This window comes from Agrilus planipennis, unplaced genomic scaffold, assembly GCF_000699045.2.
Source record: "Agrilus planipennis isolate EAB-ADULT unplaced genomic scaffold, Apla_2.0 scaffold358, whole genome shotgun sequence".
In the NCBI taxonomy this organism is placed as follows: Eukaryota; Metazoa; Arthropoda; class Insecta; order Coleoptera; family Buprestidae; genus Agrilus; species Agrilus planipennis.
The window spans coordinates 79,432-100,077 of NW_020439235.1; the positions used below are offsets into that span (position 1 = coordinate 79,432).

The window sequence follows — 20,646 nt, forward strand, 5'->3', positions numbered from 1 at the left end:
AGGAGATCGGGCTGAAACTATAGCTACAAGCTATCCAAGGATGGTACTATAGAATGTCACCTCAAGGTAGGCCTAGTGGCGTCACCTCTTGGTTAGGCCGGAAACTTATCAATCCACCCTCGTATGTAGGTAGATAAAATCGGAAGGTACTTTTGTACGTAGTTCCATAAATACCTATCGTTATTTTAAAACATATTAGAACATTGAAGGATTCTGGGAGAGGTTCAACCTTAAATTTAAACTTTTGAATAAATCATTTAAATTGGGTGAATCAAAAGAACCTTCTCGATGCAGTAATTAATGTCGTAATAAGATATTCGAACAAGCACTTGAATTTTACAACATAATTAATCTGAACTTGAATTGATGAAGTTTTTAGATATTGTAACTCCATTTTAATGTAGAAAATAAAAACACAAACACAAGTTACAAAGATGTTTATTGTACCACAATGTACATTTCGCCACACAGTGGCTTCTTCAGGTGGATGAAGTAATACTCTTAAAATTAATTACACAACCCTTATATAATTAATTATTGTAGTGGGGTCTAAACTAATACTAACACTAAAAGCTACTAAACATTTAAAAGTGGGGAAAAATTTATATCTATTTGATCATTAATAATTAATCCTAATTTATTTAATTTATTAATTTCTAGACTTTCTAATGAGTCTAATTTAAGTCTTTTATTTTCAAGATGTAAAGTTTTGTAATTGTTGTCAAAACTGATTATTATTTTTCAAATTTATCAAAGCTTTTTTGTGTTCTTTAAAGCGTTCTTTAAAACTTCCACCTGTCTGTCCTATATATGATTTGTCGCAAGTACCACAATTAAGTTTATACGTTCCTGAATTGTTATCTTTGTTTGTAATGTCTTTATTGTTTTTTATATATTTTCCTAGCTTACTGTTTTGAATGAAATTATTGAGTTAGTAAATTTAGATAAATGACTTCCTATTTTTATTGAAAAATTACATAGGTAAGTAAGAGAATTATAACAAGAATTTTTATTAGGCACATGAGGGTATACTAAATTTAAAGTTTATCTGTTTAGTATTTTATTGAGTAAGTTGGTTACAAGTGAAGTGTTGTACCCATTGTTTTTAGCGATAACGTAAATTTTATTTAATTCTTTATTGTAATCCTCTGTTGTTATTGGTACCGTGATCAATCTCTGAAGGGTAAAATGAAAAAAGGCTAATTTATCAGGTAGTGAGTAAAATGATTTGGAATGAATAATGGTATCCATGTGAGAATTTTTGTGATAGATAGCAAATAAATGTTTATTGTTTTTATTTGTTATAGTTAAGTCCACACGATAATAACAATAGTTTTGACGACAATTACAAAATTTTACATTTTGAAAATAAAGGACTTAAATTAAACCTATCAGAAAGTCTAGAGATCAATAGATTAAATAGATTAGGATTACTTATTAATGATCAAATAGATATAAATTTTTCCCCACTTTTAAATGTTTAGTAGTTTTTGGTGTTAGTTTTAGTTTAGCCCCCACTACAATAATTAAGTATATAAGGGTTACATAAATACGTTTAAGAGTGTTACTTCTTCCACCTGAAGAAGCCACTGTGTGGCGAAATGTACATTGTGATACAATAAACATCTTTGTAACTTGTGTTTGTGTTTTTATTTTCTACATAAATAATCTGTACAAATTATCGTTAAAATTGTTCATTGTTGCAGAATCTAGGTAGGCATCGTAAAACACAGATTTTTTTATCCTCAAAATAGTAAGTTTTCCCACTCGATGTCTATATACACCTATCGGTTAATCTTTTCTAACTTTAACTAAATTCTTTATATTTTGAAAAATTATTGCGATAAATAGCATATAGATACTAAACCGTTAATCACAATTTACATTTTCTTGTAATATACAACAAACAGCATGGTCATGTGTTTAAATATTATTATAGTCTACAATACCAATTCAAAACATAATATTGAAAATTATTGTGAGATAAAAACAAGAAACTATAAGTGTAACTCTCTAGTTATAAAGGCCCATACAACTACCGTCCCATTATATGTTTTTATCATCTTTTGTACAATAGTTTATACATAAACTGGTGATGATTAAATAAATAACGTACTTTCTTTCTTTCTATAATTCTTTAGCTAAATAATTAATTTTCCAAAATTTTAATTTTGCAAACTGGTACCTACTTATATGGTTTTATAAGTGAGGTGAACAAGGGTGTTGTCAAAATATTAAACTTGAATAGTTTTTTGAATATTTTGGCTTGGTTTCAGTAGAAGAAATATTTACAAAAAAATGACGTATTTAACAATTAAGAGAAAAAAAAATCGATTGCTTATTATTCGTAAACTTAACCGATCTTTCCAATACATAATAAGCAACAATTCCTGAAAATTTGTAGCTTATATGTGCTTTTGTTCCCGAGATATTTAATGTAAAAGCAAAATCATTTTTACGATTTTGACACGATTTGTTAATAAACAGAAGCACTTAACGACTTCAAATCAGCGCCATTTTTTTGGTAATTATATAGGGAATAAAAACCATGTAGAAATGACGAAAAACAGACAAAATGATCATTTTCTACGCAAAAAGAGCTTCGTTGACTGAGCTAAACATGTGATCTACCAACAAATTTGTGCACCTCCTAAAACGATTTTAGAGTTATACATGTCTTGAATGGTAGATCTTATGTTTAGAGTTTTGGAAGAGAAGGTACCCAAAACTTTACTTCAAGTGTATAATTATTAAAAGTTTTGATACAAAACCCAAAAATTCTTTTCTTTATAAATAATAGGCTGTCATAAGTTTAAAAGCCGAACAAATAATTTTGTAGTAGCATAGCAATTGAATAATAAGGCATGTACAATTGCAGGAGCCCCCGGTTTGTGGTAAACTGGGTAGGTAACTTTAAAATGCTGAGCAAGTAAACATTAAGGATTTCGTTCGTTTTAAAAACTTACCATTGTACCTTCCTTAAGGGACTCCAATCCAATTTGCCAGGAACTCCACATTATTATGTTCTTGCACCACCGATTTTAAAGGGCAAATATTTTAAGTTACCGTGTAACCGGAAATTTCAATACCATAGATACATCGAGAAAGAATAGATTCTCGTATCTATGCTCACGGAGTATACATTTTCATGATTTACTTATTTCAATGGTAGGCAACACTATATGCAAACACTACTAAATGTGGGCTTTAATTGTTTAGTAAATTGTCGTTTCCGAATTAATAAAAAACTGAGATCATAACTTAAGTTATACGTATTTAGGAAATGCAATATAAGGTACTTACATCAAAACAAAAAGTAGGACTATAATAGAAAAATTATCAAAATACATTAGGTACTGTTTAATCAATTGTTTTCTATTTTTACTTAAAAGATAAAATAGTAATACATACGTTGTGGCGTGTAGATATTATTACATTTTCTCCTTTATCTATTTTATTCCTTTTCGGAATTATTTTTATATCAAAATGTGGATGTAAGATATGCAACTCGCATACAACTATGTACACAGTTACATCTATGTATACATTACGTCGTCTCATTCCATGAAATAAATCAACTTATTAAACGAAAGGTAGACCACCCAAATAGCATAATAGCTACAGCCATAATCTAATTTTAAGCACCCTTGAAATTAATAGTGCATGGAGGGTAAATTATTCATTTTTCTTTTATAATCGTGCAGATACAAAAAAAATTCATCGTTCTTAAACAGAATTATAACATATTTATTAATTTTAATAGTTTTGAAACGGATGAAGTTTTTGCTTTTAAAATTATTTTATTTTTATACACCCTTCTAGAGACGTCGTTTTCGTTTTCATTTTAAGTAGAAATATTAAATAAAAAGCGGAAAATACTAAATACAATATAATACCGACTATAAATAACAACTATGTAGAATACATCCCCCTATACTCTAAACAGTCAAAATAGAGAGATTTCCCTAGAATAATATAGTTAGTTTAATGCATTCTTTTACTGAAATAATACCACTTGTTTATTTAATAAATTGGAATGAATACACTTAGAAATAAATATTTAAAAAATGCATCTACTCCAATATTGTGTACTTAATTAAAAGTGCACTTAATCATTATTATGTTAAATCTATCCAGACATCACCATCCTCACAAATTCTTCATAATTAACATTTCCTTGTGAATCTTCTTGTCCTTGTAATAATTGCTCCACCTGAAACAAAAACAATCATTATTAAACATTTAAATTTACACAATTTATAGCAGTTTTACTGACCTCATCATCTGTTAATTTCTCCCCTAAAGTAGTCAGAAGATGGCGAAGTTCTGCAGAACTGATGTAACCATTACCATCTTTATCAAAATGCCTTAATCCTTCAATGAAGTCATCAGCAGTATCTGCACTACGTGTTTTTGAAATTTGCTGAAGTAAATAATAAAATTAATAGACTAAATAACATTTATTTTCTACTAACTAACCTGATAAATAGGTAGAAAAACTTCAAATGAAACACGTTCATCGGGTTTGTGTTGATGGGTATATTTCTTTACATCAGATTCTGTGGGATTCTGGCCCAAAGCTCGTAAAGCATCACCAATTTGAGAGACATGTATTTTACCATCACCTCTGTTATCAAATAAATGGAAAGCCTCTTGGAACTCTGTAATTTAAAGAAATTATAAAATGAATTAATGAGAAACTGTAATTTAAGTCCTACAGAACTGCAGTACCTTCAAGAGTTGTTAAAGTTAATTTGCTTGGTTCAAATAAATACATGCTTACTTTACCAAACTTACTTTATACTGAACAGATGTGCAGTGATATAATTTTCATTGAAGATGTTGATATTTTATTGCCCTACTACGGTAGGTATAATTAACTTTCAAAGTAATACCATATATGGTATTCTTACCAAGTGAATCATAATGTAATCAGGACAATGGGCTCATTTTAACCAACAGGCAAAATCGTTAGACATTAAAAAGATACGAACAATTTTAAAACGACTAAGGAATTTTCTAATGCCATTTAATTGTTTATTATTAGCATTTGCCAAAAAATTGAATTATATTTCAAATAATTAAGGTGGGGCTTCATAACCTCATTTAGTTTTTTTTTTAACATACCTGCCATCTGGTCTTCGGTATAATTGGCCTGCAACAAACAACAATTTATTTAGTATTATTTTGTAATAACCACCGTAAAATATTTCCAGCAATAATTTAACCTACCATTTTGCGACTTTCACAAGACAATAACTGTATAAAATGTACAAATGTACAAACTATTTGAATAATCTTCAAGTGTATGACGTCACCCCGAGAAATGGGTAGATAAAAGAACCTGAAAACAATGAAAAAAGTTAAAAAAGTAAAACAGATAAGAAAGTTGTATTTTAAAGGAACTTTAATGACGAATTATATATCTAATTTAAATATGCATTATTAGCTATTGTAAAGACTAAATATATAATATATCACAAAAAACTTACGTATTTTACAGTAATATAAACATTTAAGTACCAGTATACAGTACTGAGCACAAATAATTACTATCCCCTCACGATTAGTAGCGCAATATCTGCGTAAGAAAAGTTGCCTAACAATTAGAATACAGTGACGTAATCTGCTTACTTTCGCTTTTTAAGGAGTTTCTTTGTTTTTAATAAGTGTTAGGCATCTACCTATACGTATATTTATTATAAATGTTTTCTTTCATATTTCATAAAAACAACTGGTTAGAAATAGGCCATTAGAAATACTACATTACTTTATAATTGGGGGTAATGTTTCGTAATCGAATTTTTCACGAAAGTGTAGTCTTTCCCTAACGGGATTAACATTACTTTAAAACAGTTTCATATGTATGACAAAGATACGCTTCGACTATTACAATTTAACAATAATTTGTCACGCCAGTTTTGAAACACACCTTGACTTCACTTCCTTGACAATGGTCACGTGTCATACTATTTCTAATAGTAAGTACCTTACATCTCAAGAAGAAAAGTTTCTTAAAACTTCAAAAGTATAATGAGTACTATACGTAGTGTTTTATTTTTCATTAGCTTATTACAATGTGCTTTGAAATGGCCTGTTGTATGTGATATCAGACTGATACAGGTAATTACATAACTTTAGAAGCCATTAAAAAACGTTTTGATTTTAAATTTAGACGTGGAAAAGATGTACTTTTGATACCATCAAAATAATTGATAATGTACTATTTTTTAATCGTGACTTCACGTGTTTCATTTGATATAGTTTAATTTTAAAAACTTTGGACTCTAAGTACTACATATGTCTGTTTTCTGTGTATAATACTTTTTTGTTTTGATAATGAGAAAACTGATTGATTACAAGCTTCTAAAAGGATAATCACAACTTTTTAAGTTTCTGTTTGCTATTGAAGTATGCATTTTAAAATATAACTTATTTGGTCAATATCAGTCCAGTAGAAGCTGAGATATAATAGCATTTTTGCATTTGGAGGATTATTTAGTTTCAATTTCTTGATTAATTTTCAAATTGGTACATTTTCAAAGTGCCTTAATATCTTTCGTTTTAGTAAAGTAATACATAGTTATGTTACCGTATTGAAACAACCCAGTGGCTTAATTAAGAAGTGATCTTTAGATCGATACGATTAATAAAATATAACTTAGAAATGCGACGTAGATTTCCACGAATTCTGAATTAGATAGTTAACATTAACAAAAAGAAACCACAAAAAATTACGGTATAGTTTCATTACAACCTAAAAATAAATGTGCGGAAATTTAATTAAGCGCAAAAACTACTCAGGTTTGTACATTCTTTTTCGGTAAATTGTTTTCTACCACACTAATTCTATCTACATAAATTATATAATAGGAACTTCTTTTCTATATTCAGAGTTTAAAAAACTTCAAGAACTCAAATAGGATCGGCTGTTTTTTAATGTTCTTTTAAATTTAATGTATTAGGTCCTTGAAGTCCAAAAAAAGAAAAGCTCGTAAAAAAGTTTTAAATTATTTGATTTTTTGGGTTTATACATCTATTTATTAACTTCACATAACCAAAGACGCTGTGTTTAATACAAGATTGGGCGCTATTTTTATTTTCAATTATTTTTATTATTCTTAATACTTTCTATCTTCGTATCTTCTAAAGAAGTCATAAAGTGGCGAAACAATTGTTAAGAACAGTAAAGTGTGGAAGTTGTCAATAATGTTTGATTTTATTTCTGCATTATTACCTTCCCTACAGATTCCATTAGGTGCTATTTTTATTTAATGATATAAAAATATCAATTACCTTGTCCAAAGCAAGAAAGAGCATGCGGTTTAAAAGTGCAGGGTATAGTAAAATTGGTTAGTTTTTCATGCCATCTAACTGTGAACCAAACCAAACTCCGAAAGGTTTGGAATCATTAATATTTATCGTGCATATACGAAACAAATAAATTTGATTTTTAAATTATATTTGAAGGGGTGTGTTCTTAAACATCAATACAATTGTCCAAATTTCCACTAAGTATTTGTGCAGATTTTATTGTACTCAAGGCAACAAACATATGCGAATCTTTCCATTCTAAATTTAATAAAAGCTTTAACTGTACACATCTCAACACTAATGTATTTATAGAATCTTTAATAAATATTAAAACAGATTCGTACATTTTGATAAATTCTGTCAATAAAAATGAATCTAGACAAATAAAAAAATCCGTTAATAACAAACAATAGTTTATACAAACTGCAGTTGTAAAATACAAAACGCAATTCGGACGCTCGTTCACAGTTAGGTACAAGTACAACGGAAAACCTCATATATAGGCCATGGGCTTCGACAGTTTGCCACCCTCGGCACGGGTGGCAATTCACACCCGGGTGGGAATACCGTACTTCTTCCCTTGGTGTTTAATACAATATTAGATGCCAATGAACAATAAAAATTCTGGTGCATCCTGTACAAATATTTATTTACAAAACATAAAATCCTATGACATTGCTAGTTACTTAATAGTGGATTAATATGCAATATTAATTTGAAATCATTTTTTCGATTTTTTATTTACCCACTACAAACTAAGTGGTAGAACATTGATGCGTAAAGCCAAAGATCCCGGGTTCGATTCCCGGCGGGTGTATGACAACAGCAACAATTTTTCCCTCATTAATTTGAGGTAGTTTGTAGTGGGTAAATCAAAATCGAAAAAATGATTTCAAGTTAATATTATATGATAGACATCGTTTCATAAATGCCTATTTTGTAATTTTAAACAATTTAAGATTCTGTCAGTTGATAAACAGTTACGTATTAGGTTTGAATTTGTCAGATATCGCTTTTATCGTTTAAGATAACCGATTGTGGAGATAAGGTATCTGATGTTTTAAAGTTGTTTGCTGTTAATTTAAAACGATCAGTAAAAAACAATTATTTTTTTATAGGTCTGCGTAATAAGCACGCCCAAACGTCTTTAACAAATGGAAGTCCGTTCTTTATAAAATGAGGTCACATGTCATTCATTATTGTCATTAGATATACTTATTGTCTGTGTTTAAACACTGTGACAAAACCGCTATATTCTTGTACGAATTTTTTATGGTCACGTTGTCGTCACAAATTACTCTAATTCTGACGTAACCATTGGGTGCATTTCATAATAAGCACTTATTCCTAACTATTAAAATAATCCTCATTCGAAAAAAAAAAGAAGAAGCGTTTCTATTAATTAAGAATAAAAACTTTTTAAGTAGTATGCATATGTAGAATAAAAAAGACAGAATAAAGTACTGCATTTTCCTGTACACTCTAATTTATTACACAATGTGACCGTCCGAAATTAACCAAACGACTAAACAGTATAGAAGAAAAAAAAAGATAAAAAACGTTTAAGAAGAGCCAATTTCATTCAAATACTCATACCAGTTCTCGCTATTGTTTAAAAACTACTAAAAACCAAACTAGGTGCTTCTAACTTTTTTATTTTTACGCAAATAACGGAAAAAATTGATTAATGTTGTCTTTCCCAAACGTATAATTTGATGGAACAAGAACGTCTAATAAATGTTGTCAGAAAATGCTTAACTTTTATAAGTACAGTAGAATCCGCTTATAACGACATCGAAGGGAAATGACAAACACGTCATACAAAGCATCATCATCATCATAAGGTCGTTAGTCCTAAGACTGTTTAACACGTACCTCCACTCTTTCCTATACTGAGCTAATCTTCGCATTTCCCTAAAACTAGAACAACCCACATCCTTAACTATTTGCGAACAGTAATTTAATCTAGGTCTACCTCTACCCCTCCTAACTCCTGTTTCTGCTTCTAATATGTCTCTGACTAGACCTTCATGCCTAAGAAGATGTCCTGCCAACCTATCTGGTCTATTTTTTATTGACTTCCATAGAGTCCTCTGTTCTCCTATTCTTTCCAATACCTCTTCATTTCTAACCTTTTCTACCCACGATATCCTCATCATCCGCCTATAACACCACATTTCGAACGCTTCTAACCTTTTCTTTTCCGCCGCTCCCACTGTCCATGTTTCGCACCCGTACAATGACGTGCTCCAAACATACACCTTTAACAACCTTTTTCGAATTTCTAGATTACCCATTCGCGAGCATAGAAGTGATTTCTTTTTATTAAAGGCGACACGACCCTGCGCTATCCTCTGCTTTATATCCCTACTACTCCTTCCATCCTGACTTATCTGACTTCCTAGGTGTCTAAAATCAGCCGCTTCTTCTAATTTTTCGTCTCCTATCTTTATATTCGCCCTTTCCCTACTTTTTCTTCCCTTGCATACCAGTATTTTAGTTTTACTTTTATTTATTTTCATACAGTACTAGTACTGTTTTGTCAATACTGCTTCCATTTTATTTAATGCTATGTCTAGGTCCTTTTTGCTAGACGCTAATACTGCTATATCATCTGCAAATCTAAGCATACTAATCTTTTGCCCTTACACATCTATTCCTACAGTTGTACTGCCTTTAATGATGTTGATGGTGTCTTCGATGTATAGATTAAAAAGTAGCGGTGACAGTGCATAGTCTTAGAAAATAAACAACCTTCTATTTTGGTTAGTTATTTAGTTTAATAGAGAGAAAAACTAGAAATTGTATACATTATTAACAGAAAAAGAAAAAGAACGATGAATTGCAATATCAATATACATAAGAAGGGTCAGAAAAATTAGCGAAATGTTATTATTAATCACTTGGGTCACTATAGCCGGATATGATTTCTTGAGAAGCAGTCTTAATAAACGATATGTCATTTTAAACAGAGTAATTATATCCGAACTTTTCTATAGAGAATTTAATATGAAAACCGTACTTAGCACTGCAATTACTTGATATTAAGCGGTTGGTCAATATAGGCGTAGTCATAATAAACGAATTCCACTGTATTGATTTGACTGAAATAGGGAATATTTTTATAGATACATTGCATTTTCTATTGAAGAAATATTTGTTGCATGTTTGTTAATAGCGTGTATGTATTTTACAGGGTGTAAATAGCAACATGGAAGAACTAAAACAAATTATATACATGTTTAACGAGGATTCTTCGAAAATTTGTTTTAACGTTCGGACAGCACAGTGGACCTATGCTACAAATATGACAGATCGTAATAAAAAAATAATGATCAACGAACAAACTCGAAAAGCAAATTACGACAAGTTATCGTGGAGAAAGGTTGTTAAATACGACTGGCAGCTCATGAATGACACCAATTTGAAGCGACAGATAAAATTTATAATAATCTCTAGTAGAGCGAGTTTAAGCGACGAAAAATACAATGAGGTAAGTCTGCTAAAAATATGAAAATTAAAATGTTTTACCAATACCTACAGCGAACACTAGCACACCGAGTCGCAAAACGTTTAAGCCAAACGCTCCATTTAATTTATTTAATTGTGAGAAATTATTTTATTCGTTCAGATATACTATTTAATATCAGAAATGAAAGATATTTACAATAAGATTCGCATTTGTCCATTCGACGATGGTTTCGACGAGAAGTGCACTCTGCAACTGGAACCTGATATAAAAAACATCATGATGCATTCTAGAAATCCAGACGAGCTTCTCCATGTTTGGAACGAATGGCATAACAAAGTTGGTCCACCGATGAAAAACAAGTTCATGAGATACGTACAATTGGCAAACCAAGCAGCAAGAATGACTGGTATTCACCTGTTATATTATCTTTCCGTCTGCTGCTTCATTATCAGTTTTAACTTTAACTTTTTAAAGTCAATAACCGATGAACGAAGAAGTTACTTGTTGAGCTTTTTAATTTTTGAATGAGTTGGAAAAAAACAAATAATTTATGTCGTTTTCTGGACAGAATGAAAATAACAAATTAGGTTTTCCGATTTCCATAAAAATTATTTATTGATGGTTATCTTGCTAAACATTGGCTTCGTTAAGAGAAAACTTAATTATTATAGGCATCTTTGGTAATTTTTTACATTAGTTGACATTGGAATTGAGACATGAAGTTTAGTGAGGTAGGTAGTACTCACCAAGTAAAGTAGTGTGGTTGTATTTGTTAGAATTTTGTTTATTATTTGTTTAAAAATCAATGTGACTGAGATACAGGCTCTTAAAGTTTTCTTAATCGGAGGAAATTCCGGTAGGTACGGCCCTGGCTTCAGCCTTCCGTCAGCTGTTCCCGCTGTCCTAAAAGATGTCCTCCTAACATTATTCCAATATATCAGGGCAGGGGCATTAAAGAATCTCGAGTCTGTCATAAATGTACCTAACTAAACAATGACGTTATCAATGCTGCAGCCAGGGCCGTACCAACCGGAATTTCCTCCATTTAAGAAAACTTTAGGAGCCTGTATCTCAAGTCATATTTGTTTCCGCATGGAATTAATACTACCACACGATTCTACTTGGTGAGTAGGTACTACCTACCTGACTAAACTTCATGTCTCAATTCCAATGTCAACTAATGTAAAAAATGACCGCATCTTTAAATATGTAGTCAAAGGGGGTGGCCGTAATTACTTAAGAGTTGATATACCATTGATATTTTTGACTTCTAATAAAAATATTTTTATTTCAAGATCTACTGGAAAAATTATTTCATATTCCTATTAAGTAAGTTAAAATCTAGACTATTGCACAATCAACAAAATTGGCCAACTTTGACGCCCCTTAGTGGAAAAAGTAGCCATCATGGATTCGAAAAGTGTCTCATAGAAGCACTGCTCTGAGACACCCCTTAATTCATTTTAGCAATTAGTTTAGAACACTATTCTCATTAGAAAGATTTTCCCTCTTTACATAAAAAATGAGACAACAATTTGAAAATTGTAGTGTAATCATAAAAAATTCACATCACGGAATCTTAGAATAGATAACTCCAAAAACGTAACTTCTGTAAATTATTAACAAATATATCAGATAAAAATTCACCCTTAATAAAGAATACAAAACAATGCAGGCTTTGCTGACGCCGGAGAACAAATGTATTCACTATACGAGACAGAAAACATTGAATATGAACTGGAAGACACTTGGAGGACAATACAACCACTTTACAAAGAACTTTTTACATATGTAAGAAAAAAAATCATAAGTAGATACGGACCTGATGTCGTTAGACCGGATGGACCAATTCCTGCTCATCTTTTCGGTAACATTTGGGCACAAGACTGGAGCAACTTGAAAGATTTAGTATTACCTTATATCCCCTCACGATTAGTAGCGCAATATCTGCGTAAGAAAAGTTGCCTAACAATTAGAATACAGTGACGTAATCTGCTTACTTTCGCTTTTTAAGGAGTTTCTTTGTTTTTAATAAGTGTTAGGCATCTACCTATACGTATATTTATTATAAATGTTTTCNTCACTATACGAGACAGAAAACATTGAATATGAACTGGAAGACACTTGGAGGACAATACAACCACTTTACAAAGAACTTTTTACATATGTAAGAAAAAAAATCATAAGTAGATACGGACCTGATGTCGTTAGACCGGATGGACCAATTCCTGCTCATCTTTTCGGTAACATTTGGGCACAAGACTGGAGCAACTTGAAAGATTTAGTATTACCTTATCCATTTGCCGAAAAGCTAGACATCACAGATAAAATGGTTCAAAGTGGATTCAATGCGTTAAGGTACGTGTGTTTATGAGTAAAATGCAATTCGTTAACTGCATAATAAAATGAATTAAGTAGTTAATATTTCATCATTTTACCAATCGTAAAACTTAAGATAATTATTCCCCCATAGTACAAGGGGTACAATAAATAAGGGTATATTCTAAAAATATGGTCTTATTTAGCGAAAAGCTTAATTTCTTTTAATCACTTAATTTAATTAACGCTATGAATGAAAAATGCATTATGTAATTTCGAAAAGTGTCTGGATAAATAAGTTCAATTAAGAGTTTTCATCAATTTTCTTTTTATCTAGACCCTTTATACGAATTAAAACACATTTCACTAGATACACACGAATAATAAACATTCCTAAACAGTAAACACATCGACAAAGATATCTAGAAGATTTGAAAATCATTAGTAACCACTTTCTTTAACGAAGTATTAATCCATAAAATTTCGTTGAAATAAAATTGTGTTTAGTGTTTCTAATTTCTCAAGCTTTGGACTTTTTCGGAATTCGACAATTATTATGATTCAAATTTACCTAATCAATTACATAGCACGTGTAGATACTGAAAAAATTTAAATCAAATTTAATTACGTTTATAACCAATATCAATTTTAAGAACGAGGCTATTTAGATTCAAAACTGGCTTTCACGTATTTTAATAAGCGGAAGTTTGGCGTGTATATTAAGTGTATTTTAAATGAAGATGAGTGCTATTACTTTGGCTAGGTTAAAAAAAATTATGGTGAGAATTAGTTTCTCTAATTTGTATACTTCTAATCCTATCCAATTATAAAATAACAATAATTATTTATTCGATTGCAAGTATAACACACGATTTACAATTCTTCAAGCCTTAAAACCTCCATGACTCCAAATCTCAACCCTCTATTAGTCGAAATAATCATTGAGTCCTGCAAGCCATTTTGGTACATATTTTCCCTCTATAACTCGAAAAACTAAATTGGATCTCTATATCTCGAACATAGCAATGTTTTATTTTACAACCTTTACAACTCGAATAATTTGAAACTTATTACGTCTAATTTATCGACTTTAAGGATTTGCCGACAATATAAGTGCACCAAATCTTAACCTTTACAAGTCGAAATAAAATCCGCCTAAGTCAAAATCCTCCATAAGTCGAAAACTCTATAACTGGCATTTTTGGCGTCTCCCTTGATGTTCGAGTTAAACAGGTTGTACTGTATAATATTTGCGGCGCCCTACCAACTACTCCTATAGTTCCGCGTTCCGCCTTGTTTATATCCACGCAGAACTTCCGCTTGTGTGCGAATATCTTCGTCCTAGTTTTAAAAAAAAGATAATACTCTCGCTTCAATTGTGAGACATTTTCATGATACTGATCAGCATACATATTCATAACCTTAATACCGTCCATCAAACGCTTCTCGTACTACTATTTATAAAAAAAACCTTGATCAAAGTAATGGTCTTATGGTCTTCCTGCATTTACATTTGCATGGTAGAATATTTCAGATCGCTGAGGAATTTTATACGTCTCTTGGATTAAAACCCATGCCCCCTGAATTTTGGAGATATTCAATGTTAGAACGACCAAAGAAGAAGACTGCACAATGTACAACAAGTGCATGGGATTTTTGCAATGGAATTGATTTTAGGTAGCGAAACGTATTATTTAATTCAAATTTTAAACACATTATGACATACAGTATGGTCCAAAAAATGTGCAATTAGCTTGTGAAATAAAACGATTCGAACTACAAAAAAATTTAATATATTTAAATATGATTTTCGATTTATGTTATCAACGAAATTTAAATTATATGTTAAGTGTTTATTCCAGTTACTAAAACGCTTCCAATCAAAAATAAAATGCTTTTCAGAACATCGTCTGTGCAAAAACTTAATGCGAGATTTGTTAATTATTTACTAAAACAATGGTTTATCTCTTTTCCAATCTTAGTAATACACTTCGTGACTAATTTTTTATTCCGTAAGCAAATTTGTTTATTTTTGACGTACTTAAGATGGCTCTATAATTATTAGCTGGATTATTTTTCTTTAATATTCATTTTTGACAACGTATTTTCTATTTGCATTATGAATTATGAATTCTCTCCCATTTGCGACTCAATATATTTCTATTTCATCATTATCATGGGGTCGTCAGTCCTAAGACTGGTTGGACACGCACCTCCACTCTTTCCTATCCTGAGCTAACCTTTGCATTTTCTTAAAACTAGAATATCCCACATCTTTGTGAAAATTAATCTAATCTAGATGTACCTCTACTCCACTTAACTTCTAATTCTGCTTCTAATATGTCTATCCTTTAAGCCTGAGAAGATGTCTCTCGCCTAAACGTGTCTCGCCTATTCCTTATAGATTTTCATGGCGCATTTCTGCTTATATAGTTATTATTAAGTAAAAATGGAAAAAATATTGAATCCTTAATATCAATATTTAACGGTCTGATGAAAAAAATTAATGCGAAAAATCAATGCCAAACTGGGGTAAAAGTGGTTTATTCTTAGAAATCAACAAGCGGCGTTTTGCTATTACTTACAGGATTGTGTTAGTTAGAACCAAAATAACAGGACTGTAACTAAGCTTGTTACCAAGACTCTAACGTTATTTGATGGTTTTCTAAAAATGAAGAGTCTTTTACCTCAATTTGAATTTAATTTCGCCCTTAATAAGGCTGTCAGAAAGCCCAGTAACTAAATGCGAAATGTTGATTGTTGATTTTTTAAGATTAAACAGTCATTCGTCTCAATTTGGCTTTGATTTCGTCCTTAGGTACAGGGCTTAGTTACAGCTTTATAACTAAGAGTTAAATATCGTTATCGGTTATTGGTTTTCCAACAATAAACAATTTTTCACCCCAATTTGATTTCGATTGTTCACATCCGCAGAACAAGCGGACGAAAAGAAAACAAACACTTCAAAAATTTAAAAATTCTTCAACGACTTTTAAACGTGGATGAATCTTTTGAGTTGCAAATTGAATAAAATCCGTTGTAGATAAAAAAAGTCGTGTTCAAAAATAAATATAAATAAAAATAAGTTTGTTTTCTGTATATTTTTAACATTATGAATTATCCTGAGCGATCTTCAAAAAAATAATCAAGATAAATAATTGTCAAAAGCAAACAAACCCCACCCTATTTTTGATCTAAATGCTTTTAATAATTTGGACCGTTTCTATTTCGAAAGCAAATTGCCTAATTTATGGGCCACAGTGTACATTACATAATTAACTGTTGCAGAATAAAGCAATGCACGGAAATAAACACTGAAAGCTTTGTTTCTGCTCATCATGAAATGGCTCATATACAGTATTATTTGCATTACGTCAATCAACCATACTTATTTAGAGACGGTGCTAATCCTGGTAAGTTTCAAGTATAATAAATTTACGTATAAATTACACAGGTCTGCGAAATTTTTTTTTTGAAAAGTTTTTTTCTTAAATTGTTAATATTTGTCGTAATTGTCTTAAAAGTAATAGAAAACGATATTCATATGGTGTATACCACGTCACATTAACCCATAAATGCTCAGAGAACACATTTCCATTTGAACCCTTGCCACGTAATGAGTGCGACGAAAAAATATTAGATAACCAGTGTTTCTATGTTTTTAACGATGCTCTTTTCGATGGTGTTGGTTAAAAATACCTCCGACAATATTAAAGCATGGAAAGATCGAAAATAAACAAAAAAAAAACGTGATTTTTGAATTGACTTTTTTCTTAAAAAGTTTTTTTTGTGTCCTCACGATATTTTTATATGCTTAAAACCTATATAGATCACGACCTCGATATCTAAACATGAAATAATCACCGTTGGTCAAGTCGAAATGCCTTTACAAACTGTTTGATCAAACCAAGTTTAATGTAAAGTGGTGGAAGCAATACTTTTTCGGGATCATTCAAACTCGTATTAATTGACATTTTTCACTCCGAGTTCCAATTGCATTCTAATTTGGACATAGAAATGCCGAATAACAATGATTTTGATTTACCGTAAGTCCACTGTCTTAACACTTCAATACATAACCGGCATATTTTATCCTAACCCAGTGTTCATCTTTGTGACACAACTTCGTTTTGAAGTAAGCTTAATAAGCATTTTTTACAAAGTTTGTTATATTCAATCTTTGCTTAACCATTGTATATTGTCTGCAAATGTAAAAAAATACATTTGATTTGTTTTAACAACTCCGAGAAGCCATAGTTAAAGATAAATGAAACACAATCTTTTATTACACGTTAATATTCTCTCTCAATAATGACGCGTTATAAACTATTTTTTTTTTCAGGCGGTGTAAACGACTATAGTTACTTTCAGACTATCTAAAATAAAGTAAAATACAATATAATGGTCAGACAGAGAGTATTAAATACAAATATAAACTANTTATCAACGCATTGTATCTTTGCATTGCACGTTTCATTTCATACTGTTAAACAAAACAAAGTTTATATTTACAAAATATGGACCAACATTTACATGCTTAAGATAAATTTATACAAAAAACTTTTTTATCGCAGACCTGTGTTATTATTTAAACACCCCTAACATTATTTAAGTTATTTTATTTTAAATTTAAGTTACGGAATACTTAGTTCTTCATAATTAAAGAAGTAATTTATCCAAACTCGACTCAGTTAAACATAGCACTTTATTATTAACCACCAACGTTGCGCCCTTCGATTTATGACTTCCTCAAGGTTTGCATATTCGTAATTTGGCACCTATTTTTACCGACTCTCTATCACATGATGTTAAAATCTATTAATTTGTTCAGTCATAAAATCTTTTGATTTTCTGGTTCTAAAAGGGAAACCCACCCCCGTCAGTACGCCACTGGTACAAAGAAACAAATTTACGTATAAATCTGATTTATGTGTATGTGTATATGTAATTCATAAAATCTGATTTTTTTATCTACTTTTTGATTTTAATATGATTAATTACTTGGTAATAAAAGTAATAATTAAAATTCGCGTTTAAAATACAATAAGTAAAATTTAATACGATAAAAAAAGGTAACGTTCCACTAAAATAGGTAATGTTAAGTTGTACTAGTGTTCAGCAAAGCAATGCTGATATAGTTTCGGTTTTGGTCTTGGTCTTCTTTGTTAAGTCTTAGTCTTACTCATTTAATCATAAACTTACGTTTTTTTTTAAATAATTCTTCTAAGCACAAATTTTTCTATTTTCTAAATGCCGAAATTTTTGGTCATACTTGCGTGGCTTTTAAAGAAAATTGTGTCGATAGTTGTGACAGTTACGAAAACTCAAGAACTTACCCTTCCTTCAATATATGAATTGACCCATCCTGCAACGGATAAATTGACCTTTTAGTTAACAAAATAGTAAGAGGTTCTTGAAAGAAGTAAAAAATATCTCTATATTTCATTTATGTGTTATCCAGACATAGGGACAATGAACGCTTACTCCGAAGGCATTCTTGTAGATCCCTTTTTTTAAACAATGGTATGGTTTCTTTTTTTTATGTTTAGTGTTAAAATCTAGTAAAGCAAACCGAAAATTTCAAATACTAAAAATGTTTTGCTCCGAGAAAAGAATATAGTAAAGTTGCTTCAAATAGTTTAACTCATAAATCCACCTGAAGTAATAATTTTTCGTTTAGTCTTGGTCTTGTTCGTTCGGTCTTGGTCTTGTTCATCACTAAACTTCACTAATCCATTGTTTAACTTTTATTTATTAATTACTAGCTAACGATAAACCAAAATACCAAAACTGCTACAGTCAATATAATTTTTAACAGCTTTTGCGTTTATTCATACAAAAATGCCTATTATTATTTTATATCATTAAGGTTTTCACGAAGGAATCGCAAATGCTATTGGTCTTTCTATATTCAACCCCTCCCATTTTCGTCGCATTGGATGGTATAAAAATGGAACCGACAATTATGAAACAAATATAAACTTTTTAATGATAAAAGCTTTGGAAAAGCTCTCGTATGCACCGTTTGCTTATTTGGTTGATAAGGTAAATTTTTAATACCTTTTATGAATGCTATTGCACTTGCGTTATTTTCTTGTAAATATGTATTATCATTTAATTACGATCTTTTTAAAAAAAAATTAGATAAGTACAATAGAATGAATTTATTTTCGGAAAATTTATTTATAGGTATATTCTTACCATCAGGGCAAACAAATTTCTTAAAGTACCAACTCTTTTTAACTACATTAGTCACAAATTCCGTTTACATTGGATGTCTAAAATAATAGGCTGTATTCCTTTTCTTTTTTAATATAAATTGCGCATGCGCATTTTCAAAAATCATGCATTCTTGTTCCACACTGCTAATTTTTGAAAAATGCCCATTTGAGAGTCCCTGTAAACTCACACCATATTATTTTACTAATGAAATTGTACCAACAAAGTACACGTACCTATATAAAAAAATTATAACCCTTTTTAGTGGAGGTGTCAAATTTTTAGAGAAGGTGTGGAAAATATGAACTCAGCCTGGTGGGATTTGAGGTTGAGATATCAAGGAGTCATACCTCCATCCCCTAGAACAGAACAGCATTTAGATGCAGTTGCAAAAAGACATATCCCCGCCGACATGCCTTACATGAGATACTATGTGGCACTTTTATTAGAATTTCAAATATTCGAATCGCTATGTTCGGCAGCAAAGCACAGGGGACAATTGCATTCGTGTGATATTTATAGATCGACAAGTGCAGGTCAGATACTAGAGTAAGTGTTTTTTATGAGATATCTGTATATAGTCCAGTTTATTTTATCATTTCGATTTTTATCCTTCTGCATTAACTATGAATCAAACTATACCGACAATTTTCAATTGTACTATAGCACTGTACATTGTACATATCATTTTGTTAAAGAAGTGTCTATAGGCAACCCATATTACTTTCTTGATTTAAAATTCTTTCAGATTTAGATTTAGATTTCAAATATTCATATGTTTAATATTAAAAGATAAAATACATGATAATCAGTAAAAAGTCACAGCAGATTATCTTAAAAAGGCATAATACCCTTCTTTATTTCTCTTTTTTTAGTAATTTCCAGAAAATTTTCCGCAAAATGAAAAACAATAAATCAGTTTTACTCAAAAAAAAAAACAAATGTGCCATAGAAACCTTTGCTTAAGGGCTGAACTTTTTGATAAATATTAAAAAAGTAATGCAAGATACTCTATAATATTCAAAACAATTTAAAACATTAATTTTTATTTTTGCTTTCTTATTCATTGTTTTACTTAATTATAACTTATATATTTAATGTTTGTCTCCTTATGTTTCGTTTTATACTTCAGAGATGCTCTTCAATTAGGGAAATCCAAACACTGGAAAGATGTCCTTAAAATTTTAACCCAAGGAAAGACGGATCGATTATCGTCCCATTCAATACTGAAATATTTTGAACCTTTGCATGCATGGTTAAAAATTCAAAATGTGAAAGAGCCTTTGATTGGGTGGAATTCGTCTTTAGAAGACACATATTTG

At 30.5% G+C, this 20,646-nt stretch overlaps 2 protein-coding genes and 1 long non-coding RNA gene across 9 annotated transcripts in view; 1 reads left to right on the forward strand and 2 right to left on the reverse strand.

The window, feature by feature from the left end:
• The window catches only part of LOC108742523, a 75,424-nt gene extending 72,363 nt beyond the window's left edge, over positions 1-3,061 (reverse strand). For all 5 annotated transcript variants that reach the window (XR_003231867.1, XR_003231871.1, XR_003231868.1 and 2 more), the window contains exon 1: positions 2,967-3,061. This is a non-coding gene — a long non-coding RNA (uncharacterized LOC108742523). The remainder of the gene's footprint in view (positions 1-2,966) is intronic.
• Positions 3,062-4,006: 945 nt separating this feature from the next.
• On the reverse strand, positions 4,007-11,015 carry LOC108742518 (myosin-2 essential light chain). 3 transcript variants are annotated; one of them, XM_018477755.2, is made up of 6 exons: positions 10,982-11,015; positions 5,233-5,344; positions 5,128-5,155; positions 4,480-4,661; positions 4,277-4,423; positions 4,007-4,213 (listed from the first exon to the last, which is right to left on the reverse strand). In XM_018477755.2, exons 1-6 carry the CDS (start codon positions 10,993-10,995, stop codon positions 4,130-4,132), a joined length of 567 nt encoding a protein of 188 aa, XP_018333257.1. In that variant the 5' UTR covers positions 10,996-11,015; the 3' UTR covers positions 4,007-4,129. The 3 variants fall into 3 exon arrangements, with proteins under 3 accessions (XP_018333257.1, XP_018333259.1, XP_018333258.1); XM_018477757.2 differs by lacking the exon at positions 10,982-11,015 and adding an exon at positions 5,493-5,587; XM_018477756.2 differs by lacking the exons at positions 5,128-5,155; positions 5,233-5,344; positions 10,982-11,015 and adding an exon at positions 4,732-4,818.
• Positions 6,026-20,646, forward strand: part of LOC108742521 (angiotensin-converting enzyme) — a 20,641-nt gene continuing 6,020 nt past the window's right edge. Inside the window, exons 1-9 of the mRNA XM_018477764.2 lie at positions 6,026-6,123; positions 10,511-10,807; positions 10,946-11,192; positions 12,462-12,511; positions 12,888-13,144; positions 14,630-14,782; positions 16,394-16,518; positions 18,975-19,150; positions 19,590-19,873. Coding sequence (XP_018333266.1) covers positions 6,034-6,123; positions 10,511-10,807; positions 10,946-11,192; positions 12,462-12,511; positions 12,888-13,144; positions 14,630-14,782; positions 16,394-16,518; positions 18,975-19,150; positions 19,590-19,873 — 1,679 coding nt within the window. The 5' untranslated portion in view covers positions 6,026-6,033. The remainder of the gene's footprint in view (positions 6,124-10,510; positions 10,808-10,945; positions 11,193-12,461; positions 12,512-12,887; positions 13,145-14,629; positions 14,783-16,393; positions 16,519-18,974; positions 19,151-19,589; positions 19,874-20,646) is intronic.